General features: G+C 37.6%; 1 protein-coding gene across 2 annotated transcripts in view; it reads right to left on the reverse strand.

Moving 5' to 3' along the window:
• Pola1 (DNA polymerase alpha 1, catalytic subunit) overlaps window positions 1-10,966 on the reverse strand; it is a 315,971-nt gene that overhangs the window by 281,418 nt on the left and 23,587 nt on the right. For both annotated transcript variants that reach the window (XM_021187798.2, XM_029534305.1), the window contains exons 11-15: window positions 8,319-8,431; window positions 7,223-7,339; window positions 5,920-5,994; window positions 4,770-4,908; window positions 2,415-2,569 (exon numbers count right to left, since the gene is read on the reverse strand). In XM_021187798.2, coding sequence (XP_021043457.1) covers window positions 2,415-2,569; window positions 4,770-4,908; window positions 5,920-5,994; window positions 7,223-7,339; window positions 8,319-8,431 — 599 coding nt within the window. The remainder of the gene's footprint in view (window positions 1-2,414; window positions 2,570-4,769; window positions 4,909-5,919; window positions 5,995-7,222; window positions 7,340-8,318; window positions 8,432-10,966) is intronic.

Consider the following 10,966-nt stretch of genomic DNA (forward strand, 5'->3'; position numbering starts at 1 on the left):
AACCAAAGTAAAACAAATACATTCATGAAAAACAGGCTGGGTGATATAGCAGTCCTATAGTAGAAGCCACTGGAGAGACTGGGGTTGAAGGACTTCATGAGCCCAGACATTCAAGACCTGGGCAACAAAGTAAGATCCAAATGTGATAATAATAATAATAATAATAATAATAATAATAGTAATAATAATGAATGTCATAAATCTAAACTACAATCTAAACTACCAAATATTCCACAAGTAACAAGACAAATACTTCAGAGGGCAAAGAGACCTGACACAAAGCCTAACAAGAGTTTAATCTTTAGAACCAACATGGAAGAAAGAGAACTATCTCCTATAAATTGTGCTGACCTCCATACACATGCTGTGTAAAGTGTATGCACATATGTGCGTGCACATGCGTGCACATAAAAAATGTTGGAATTTTAAAAATTAAAATTAATAGTATAAAACACAGGGACACTACAACATATACACTATGAACACATAAAATCTACATGCAAAAGGTAAAATCAGAAACAAAAATAACTGATGCTTTAAGTTCCCAACCTCTTACTCTGAAAGTCTGCAATAAAAGTATTTAGCCTGTTGTTCCTGTACAAACTATTACAATGTAATCAAATGCCAGTTAATGAGGGCAATTTTACAGAAAAAAATTAACTCATAAATATGGTCAGAATTAGAAAGCCACCACTTTACAGCTCCTAGTGAAGTAAGAAACTCAGGCAGAAATACTCCACATTTTAAAAAAACATTGGATCAGTGGCTTTCTCCTGGGATAAATGTACCACCTTCTTTTCCCTGAGTGGCATCTAGCAATGGCTGTAGAAAATTTTTTGGTTGCTACAACTAGGAAAAGTAGTACTACTTGCATCTAATAGGTAGAGGCCAGAGGTGCTATTAAATATCTTGTGATGCACAGGATAGTGCTTGGCAACAAAGAACCATCCAGCCCAAAACATTTATAGTGCCAAGGTCAATAGACTTTGGAAAGGCCACTATTTGAAGCCACTAATCAATCCCAGCCTCTCCGCAGTTTAACCAGGCATATCTGCCTTCTGAAATGATCCAATATAAAATACACCAACCATCTACCCATGAAGGATTCTGCACAAAAAAAGTTAAACTTGAATGTATTTGATCCTTTAGTTAATGTGATTGACACACTACAGCACAAAGGGCAGAACTAAGTTTGGCAAGAAAGTATTTTAGGCCCTTTCAGATCACATGACCTCTCATGTGATCTGAAAGGGCCTAAAATACTTTCTAATACTTACTAACTACCTGAATGTTATTGTAGTATAAACCTGAAACCATTCATTCTGTGTCTTAATAAAATTTTATTTGCAAAATCAGGTGGTAAGCTGAGTTTAGCTCACAGGCTACCCTCTATCAGCACCAGGTATAGATTCCTAACAGGGTAGCACAACAAACAGAAAATGGGATTTCCTATGGGATCATTGTCTGTGGTTGTTTAATTACTCCTTATCATTGGAAAAAACTCAAGGGAGATAGGTGGACACTATTGTCACTTAAAAAGAGATCCAAGAGGTATAAAAATTAAACACGCATCTATGAATCCATTGTGTAAATCTGAATTCAAATAAATCAGCTTTAAAAAACATCATGAAGCAGACAGACTCTTTCCAGTATGTGCTAGAAATGGTAGATGTATCAAGGAAAAATCGTAAGTTAATGTTAAGTGTGCTAATGGAAGAAAATGTGCATTAAGTAAGGTCTAGGGAGATGTCAGTTAATTAAGTTCCTGGCAGGCAAGTGTGAGGACTTGAGTTTACCTAAACACCCATATAAAAAGCCAGGTGTGGGGCATGTATCTGTAACCTCAGTGCTAGGCAGGTCCCTGATGCTCCCTGGCCAGCCAGAGTTAACAGGATTGATGAGCTTCAGGTTTCAGGGAGACTTTTTCTCAACAAAGTACAGAGAGGAATCAAGTCAAAGGCACACAAGGTCGTCCTTCGGCCTTCACAAGCACAAACTTGCATGCATACTTGTACACAGCATTACTAACAAATATATACACTACAAACACACATGAAGAAAATGTGAATATTTTGAGAGAAGTATACCAAAGTATGCTGGGGGGAAATGACACTTTTTAAAAAGAAGGGAAAGAGGAATATAAACATGTATCACAAAAACATTGCTAACTGCTGTCATGTGACTGGCATAAGGAGCTCATTATATTATTTTCTCTATCTCTACTTGAAAAACAAAAATCAAAATATATCCAGTAATCTAAATCCTTTTAAAAAATTCAAGTCACTCTCTAAAACATAGCTTAATGCCAAGTTAGTATCCTTTCGCCTCCAACTTCCTTTTGTAGGAAAGCTGTACAAATTTAGGCAAGTATTGTATCTAAGGCATAAGTACAAAATCTGTCAGTTTTTCTTTACCTCATGTTGATGATTCTGTACATTTTGCATTGTCTTCATGCTGAAAGACATCACCACAAGTGGAGGAGGACTGACGTCCTTAATTACATTCACCAGGTCTGGTTTCAAAGCCATTACCTCAAATTTACACCAACTGATTGGCTGATTCAAGAGTTCTGAGAAAGAATGGATAAAACATAAATAACTTACTGAAAAAGAAACTGACATTTTTGATTAACAGAGGTATTCTTCAAAGCTATCCTCTAATAAGAATAAGATACTGTAAAGTCTAACTAAATATAAGCCACATTAGTGGGTGGAAGTATGCTAATCTTTGTGTTTGCGAGTATACTTATGTTCATTTGGGGGGGGGAGTGAGAGGTCAATATCTTTTATAAAATTTTTTAAAGAATCCAAGATCAGCTTTTAAAATAACTGTTTTGGAAGGAACTAAAAACATTTTTAAGAGATGAAGACAAAACTGTATCCTAGATACAAGTGCTAAAAAAGATTGGGTAACAGCCAAAGAGTCCTATCTACATTAGGCTGTGATTTTCTCCCCTCCAAAGGTCAGCAGTTTACTCTGGAGAACAACTGAACCACATCAGCCAGGCTAGAACATATAAACAACATAATGAGGGATGCATCCCCATGCAACTGCCTGCACTGTGGCATTCTTCGAACTAAATTGGCAGGTATTAGAAAGAGATCCAACCAAGTGTATTACCTATAACCATGCAAGGAAAACCTTCAAGAAACAAACATAAAAACAAATAGACCAATTCTTTAACTTCCCTTTTAAAAAATCTAAAGGCAGTCCTGTTGTAGTAGCCAATTAATCTCTACTCAAATCGACCCGGTGTCAGCAGCACATTCCTCGATACGGGCCCCAATATTCTGGGTTCCTGAATAAAAGACACTCACACACACAGCCTTATTCCTTAAACAGCTCAACAGCTGGGCCACTTCTTAACCTCCACATTGCTAACACACTCTCCCTCTGATATTCCTGAATTATTACTTACTAAAACTTATATTTCATCTTGGCTGCCTGAGACACAGGCCTGCAGTGCTCTCGAGTTGAGTTCCCCAGCACCTACATCATGGCTAGGTTCTCTGTCCAGCATCTCTCAGGCCTGGCATCTACTCCTTTCTGAGGTGGGAAACCTGCATAGAGGTTAAGAAGTTACCCAGCCACTGAGCTGTTCAAGGCATATTAAAATATAAGGCTACTTTTCTGTGTGTCTTTCATTCGGGAACCCAGAACACTAGGATGGGTAGCAAGGAACATGCCCATCAGCGCCGGGTAGATCTAAGTACAGTTAATTGGCTACTGCAATAGGGTCTCATGGAAATCCCTAAACAACCCACGCTGTTATTAAGACAAAGGGTTGCTCTCTGCAAACTGCTTGGAGTGGGGGAACTCTGTCAAAGACAACACCCACCCTACTCATTGTAGTGACTTTGGTGCAGGAAGGTACTCTACAAGCTACCAAAAAAGAACGATGAAAACCAACCCAACCATAAAACCTTTGACTTACAATCTGTCCTGCCTGCAAAATATGCTACTGCAATGGTGGCACAGAACTTGTAGGAGTAGCCAACCAATGTCTGGTTTGCCTTAAGGCTCACTCCACACCAGCATTGCTTCAGGATCCAAGAATCAGAGACTAGATACCCTAGAGACCTAGGATAAAACCAAACACCACTGGTGTATTTTAAAAAAAGTATTACAGTATTACTAAAGTGACTCCTAATCTGGTCATCATCATAGGCTTCCCTCAGCAGCAGATGGGAACAAGTGCAGAGACCCACAGCCAGACATTATGTGGACAGAGTCTAAATGGGTAGTCTTCATCAAATCCCTCCTCTCAGACCTCAGGAAATCCTATGGAGACTGAAATAGCCAGAGGGGATAGAAGACACAGTAGAGGGCCTTCTGAATCAATTAAGCAAGGCCCATGAGCTCAGAGACAGAGGCAGCAGCATCTACATAGGTCTGCACTGGGTCCTCTGTGTATATACTACAGCATTTGGATTAGTATTTTTATGGGACTCCTGACTTTGATTCTTGTGCCTGCTCTTGGGACACTTCCTCATGTTGGGTTGCTGGGTCCAACGTCAATGATAGTTGTCTTATTTCCACTTATTTTATTTTCATTTTATTTTGTCATGTTTCATTGTTATCTCTTAGAAGCCTATTCTTTCCTAATAAGATAGAGAGGGAATGGATCTGGAGAGGGGAGAAGAGAAACTGGGGAAGTAGAAGGAGGGGAAACTATAATCAGGATATATTATATGAGAAAAGACTCTATTTTCAATAAAAGGAGGGAAGTGAAAAGAAATGTCAGGATTCTACTTAGCATTTTTCCTTACGTGGATTTTTTACTTCAAGCCAACAAGGTCCTTTGATCTTCCTATTCATCAAGAACAGTTCCAAGCTAGACGTGTTAGTTCCAAATATATGAGAAAATGTTTCTCCTTTTAAATTCTGTGGAAGCTGTGGCACTTCTGCCTAAAGAAGAAAAAAAAAAACTTTTTTTTTTGTTTAAAACTACTACTTCACATTTTCCAGTCTATATTTGAAATAAACAAAGCCTCTATGGAGCAACAGAAGAACCCCTTTGATATATATGAAATGTAATTTGCTACAAATGAAATCTTAAACAATTCACAGTGGGAAAGAAAAACAATTCATGACAAAATAATGCATCTTGATGACACCCATTAGAAGAAAAAAATAAGACAAGAACTCCCCCAAAAGAGAATTTCTGTCCAGAGCTGTTCTGCCTCACTGATAAAGAATGAGCAAGCAAGCACCACGCCATTAGAAGAATGAAAGCAATAGAGTGGGACTCACTGAATGCTTCCATATTGTTTTTCATCACCACTGTCAAAAAAATTTAGGAAAAGTTTCCCTTCTCCAGAGGTAAAAAGGGTTATGGTCCAGTTAATTAATATCTACAGCGATGGCTTCACCTCTCAGAGGAGCAAGAACAGCACTGCCGAAGTGCTAACACTCATCTCTCACATTTTCCTCTACTCACAAGACACTTCAGGAAACTAATGATGTTCGACTCCATCATGCACTATTATCTATTCCGCTTGACAAACAGTTGTACTGTTGCAACTTACTTATTTGAAGATGTATACTTTTTTTTTAAAGATTTATTTATTTAATGTAAGTATTCTGTAGCTGTCTTCAGACACTCCAGAAGAGGGCGTCAGATTTTGTTATGGATGGTTATGAGCCACCATGTGGTTGCTGGGATTTGAACTCCGGACCTTCGGTAGAGCAGTCGGGTGCTCTTACCCACTTAGCCATCTCACCAGCCCTGAAGATATATACTTGAAAGGCAGTATAACCTATGCTCTATTACTTAATTTTATCCATTTCAATTATTCATGAACTGTGGGATTCAGGAACCCTACCACTATTCCACTATTCAGAACTGAAAGTCAGTTGAAGGTTCAAAAACTGAAAAATGTCATTCTAAACCAAACCCCATAGTTTTCTTTGACTTACCGAGTATCTAACCTCCAGGTACTCTGATTTTTCTGGAACATCAGGTATCTCAAAAGCATAGTTCTTTTCTACTATCTGGGTAAGCAGATATTTAAAAAATAATTTAAAAAATTGCAAAAATTAAATCAGCCAGTATGGTCTACATATAACACATGTTCCCATATTTAATCACTAGGAATCTAGCATCCTAACAGAATATAAACAAAACAAAGAGGTACTTTTTCTCCTTTCAACTAATACTAAAACATCTATTGGCAAAAAAGAAAAAAAATACTAAAGAACACCTCTTGAACACTAGAGAACATAGTTGCATGCAAGGGGAACCAGAAAAATTAATGTCTTACATTGCTACTTTTGATATTAAGAAACTGCATCTTACTGGAAAAATGAAATTGAAATTATAAGTTCAGTTCATATTGAGTGAGTATCGATTGGCTATCTGTCCAAGACTACTCCAGTATGAATTATCACCTAATATGAAATAAGTGTTTTAACTCTTTCTGCAACTCTTACAATATGGCCCCTTTCTCAGCACAGAAAAGTAACCATACTTCCCCTGTTACACACTAGTACACAACAATGCAAAGCCTGAAAGTACAAGCAATCCAGCTCCAGCACCTATATTCTTTGCCATCATAATATACTTCTCAAGTTTTTTTTGTTTTGGAGTTTGTTACTGTCTATCTGTAGTGACAGTGATCAAACCTGGGGCTTTATATATTTCAGGAATTTTAAAGATATTACTCTCAATTTCTAGCTAAAATAATTAAGAGTGATAGCCTCTGTAGCAACTCTATCCTACCTTTACTACAATTGTTTATAGCCAGTATTTTTGAATGGGCTACAGTCACATTATAGTCAAAGCCATTAATAGCATACCAAAATCAATAGAATATACCATACAAGTCACAGGAATAGAACATTTCCATTCTATTAGGAACAGTATCACAGGCATGGAGCTTTAAAGGCCAAAACATTACTCAATCCTCTTAAAAGAATGCACTGGCAATAACTAGTATAAACAAATCAGAACACTTTCTTCTCCATTTCAGAATAGGAACATGATATTCTTCTGCAAGCCGATATTCTACAAGTCGTTGGGGCAACTAACTTGCTACAAACGATCTTTCTATTCAAATTCATGAGCATTATTTCATAAGTGATTTTTTTCATTCATACCTATGAAATTTCCATTTAATGAGCTATAACTATGCAGAAGATATTCTACATGAATGTACAATAGCTATTTGCCAAATCAGGAAATAAAGAAGAACCAGAAAACAATATAGTAGTGAATACAGACCTTGGACTTGAACTTCATTATTTTATATTTTGCTGCAATTTTTGAATCAAATTCTTCATAAACATCCTTCATTGTAACTGGACTTGCTGTTTCTTTCCCTGTGTTTAGGTCAATTTTCTATTCTCCCATGCAGAGAAGAAGGGAAAAGAGTATAATAAGTCTTCTCAACCACAAAAACACAGAAGCCTAAATCAACTTTCACCTCCACTCATTTAAACATTGACTGGCATAATATTACAAATGAATGTGAAGACACAAACCTAAGAAGTATACTAAATCCAATGCCAACTTCCCCCAGTGCACTATAAAAGCTAATCAGAATAAAGATGACCGATCCTCCAAGATGGAGAAAACAAATGTTTTAAATTCTGGCCCAGAAGCTTCACAGCTCAATTGAGATGGAGAGTGGCAAGGGCTGGGGCTTAGAGGGATTGGAGATGTTAAAAGCTCAGACAAAGAGGGGGAAGGAAATGTAAACTATACTGTTAGATAGCCATGGAGATGTTACTGCTGCCTATGGAGTAAAAGCATAAAAACTGAGTCAAATGCCATGTCACGTTTCTGAGTAAGAAAAATGAAAGCATCATATATATTTTAAACATTTATTATTTTTAAAACTATGTCTATGAAGCCGGGTGTAATAGCACACATCTTTAATCCTGGCACTCCAGATGGAAGGGCAGACAGATCTCTGTGAATCTGAGGCCAGCCTTGTCTACAAATTGAGTTCCATGACAGCCAGAGCTACGCAATGAGACCCCATCTTGAAAACAAACCACAAAAAATTTATGTTTATGTATGTGACCATGTATATGAAGGTGCTAGGGCAGTCTAGAAAGGGTGTCAGATTGCTGGGAGTGGCAGACTACCTGATATGGGTGCCAGGAACTCAATTGAGTTCTCTAGAACAACAGTAACAGCTCTTCACCTCTAAAAGCCACCTTTCCAGCCCCCAGCATTATGTGAATGGTCAGTAGGTAGAACTAAAAAAATTAGGGGATGTAGAGAATTCCTACCCTGCAGAAAGGTAGGATAGCAGAACAGAATGTGTATCATACACAACTGCTGAGAGTAAAAGGTAATCACTAACGTTTACCATTTCACGGGGAAGAAAGTAGAGTGTTCGCTCAATATTTTTCACCATAACACAACAGCTCACATGGGTTTTGACTGATTCGATCCACACTTTGCCAAACAGAAAAACCACACCTGAAAAAAAAAACAAAGGAAAACAGGAAATAAAAAGCTTTCAAGTAGGTCAAGTTAAAGAGGCTATTACAAAGGCCTAATGGATGTGTTCACATATTTACACCTTTCTGTAACTAATTTCTACCCAAAAGCTATACCTGCTTCCTACTCCCAAAGACCAGTTCATTGTTCTGTACCTATGGCATATACACCAACATAATGGTACAAGCTGTGGCTACAGGGGAAGGTAGCGAAATAACTCTCTAACTTGGTATGAATACTTCCACTAGAGCCAGAATTACCCAAACTGAAAGAAACAATGTATTTTCCAATAAATCTCCTTAAAACCTCTAATGAGAACTTATAAGCCTGAATATAGTAATCTAAATTGTTTAGCACATAAATTTACTGCTGAAAAAGTATTATTTGTGCATAAGAACAAATATATTAATATTTTTCCACATATAAAATTATACTTGGGGAGAGTAGTTTATATTTCCTACCTCTTATTCTAGAGAACGTTAGTCTCAGGATGCTGTTCTACTCTATCTAGCTAGTTCATATTTGTGTTCCATTCTATTCACCAGGAAATCTAGATCACCAGGTAATGAATACTATGGCAGTAAAACATGCCTTTGCAGACATCAAATCACTGTTCATGAAAACTGGCCATCATGGAGGAACTCCAAAGACTTGATAGTCAACTCAAGAGATGGTCAACTCTGCAAAATTCCAGGCTCCATGAATTAGGAGCAATCAACACAGCCACTCACACAGCAATTGATTTTAGATACTAAGGAAATTCTGAAACATGCAAAAGGTTACTTTATTGTTCACAAGGCCAATTACTCTAGTTTCACAAGACAGCTCATCAGTGTTTTCTCTTGTTACTGATTCCGGCAGAAAGAAATAAGACCGTCTTAAGGATTTTCATTTCTGCAGATGATTAAAACTCTTACAAGAGTTGTATGATTTTTCAACAAGGAGGTGGGGGTGGGGGCTAAGTGAGGAATATAAGGAGAGGGAAAGGGGTGTTGAGGATGATTTAAAGAAAAAAAATTCAGAGTAGCACAGAAAATTAGAAGTCATCCTCACAACAGTTAAAGATGAAAAAACAAAATTTCATGCAAAGAAAAATAAAGACCCTAATATTGGATTCAAAGATTCAAATAGCTCATTTTACAGTCAAACTAATATCACACTTCATGTAACACATTTGACACTGTTTATGCCTCATTTGCCACAAAAAGATCATGGTAAACAAAGATTACATTCCCCCCAAAGTTACTAGCTGAAACCAGGTGCAGTCAGGATTATTCAACCTTGAAAAAGTCATAATGAAGACAGGATATGTTCCGATATGCAAAGAGTAAGATTCTTTTCATAATTATGGTTCATTCAGCAATAACTGACTGACTTAGAATCTAGAAGAAAGTGAGCAACAATAACGGGGTCTGTTCTTATTAGCAGCATTGACTTCACAAAAGCTCAGTGATCATTACCAACTATCTCTTCGAAACTGCTCAACCCCCTAAGATTAAAGCTTTTAAAAGCTATTTTATTTAACCCATTGGCATAAACAGAAAAATATGCCACTGCAGAGGAGACATTTTGAGAAGTGCCACAGAAGAAGAAAGTGGACTGAGAGTGATAAGACAAGACCTTCGGCAGGAAAGGACTAAGGGTACTTTGTTTTTGGAACCTCCGTTTTCTATGTGAATAGTCTAGATAAGGACTGAGGCCTTCTTGTGAACCAGAAATTTCCTCCTCCCTCAGCATTTGGATAATGGAGCAGTAACAGATTCTCTTACTGTTTAAAATAATGGTGAATGAAAGTAGGTAAGGTGGCATGGGTGTATAGTTTTAGCTACTTGAGAAGCTGAGCTGGAAGGTCTGTTGAGCCCAGAACTTTGAGGTCAGCTTGAGCAACACTGATCTCAAAAAAAATAACTGCAAAATATGTCCCATGCAATGTAGCTAAGTGGCAGAGCATGTGCCTGAGTTCAATCTCCAGCATGACCAAAAAACTTTCCAGTATTGGCCAAAAAGTCTGTAGATAACAAGATCTATAACCAAATCATCCTGCTCTAGCAAAAATGTGTTGGTTAAGATACCATTTCTGAGCTTGACTGAAACTGCCTAAAGAATTAAGATAGGGCCATGTGCTATAAGTGATTCTGCAAGAGCATATAAATATTTGTTAAGAGGAAATACATTAATGGTCTGACAAGTCTGCCCAGAAACCACTGACATTTTTCTACGTGATATCCAGTTATCTTTATTTAAATCAGGTCTCCAAGTCAAATGGCTGGCTAGTCATCCTTCTTATACACTGCTTTACCAATATATAGTTACGGTCTCTAGTTTTATTGGATTCCGTCACCAGGAAACCACTTTGAAAAATACAACTTGTAATCAGACAAACCACACTGACTCTGACTATACTGACTCTGACCCTTTAACAAAGATTACTGGATTATGCCGGGTGTGGTGGCGCACGCCTTTAATCCCAGCACTTGGGAGGCAGAGGCAGGCGGATTTCTGAGTTTAAGGCCA

Source organism: Mus pahari, chromosome X, assembly GCF_900095145.1.
Source record: "Mus pahari chromosome X, PAHARI_EIJ_v1.1, whole genome shotgun sequence".
Lineage (NCBI taxonomy): Eukaryota > Metazoa > Chordata > Mammalia > Rodentia > Muridae > Mus > Mus pahari.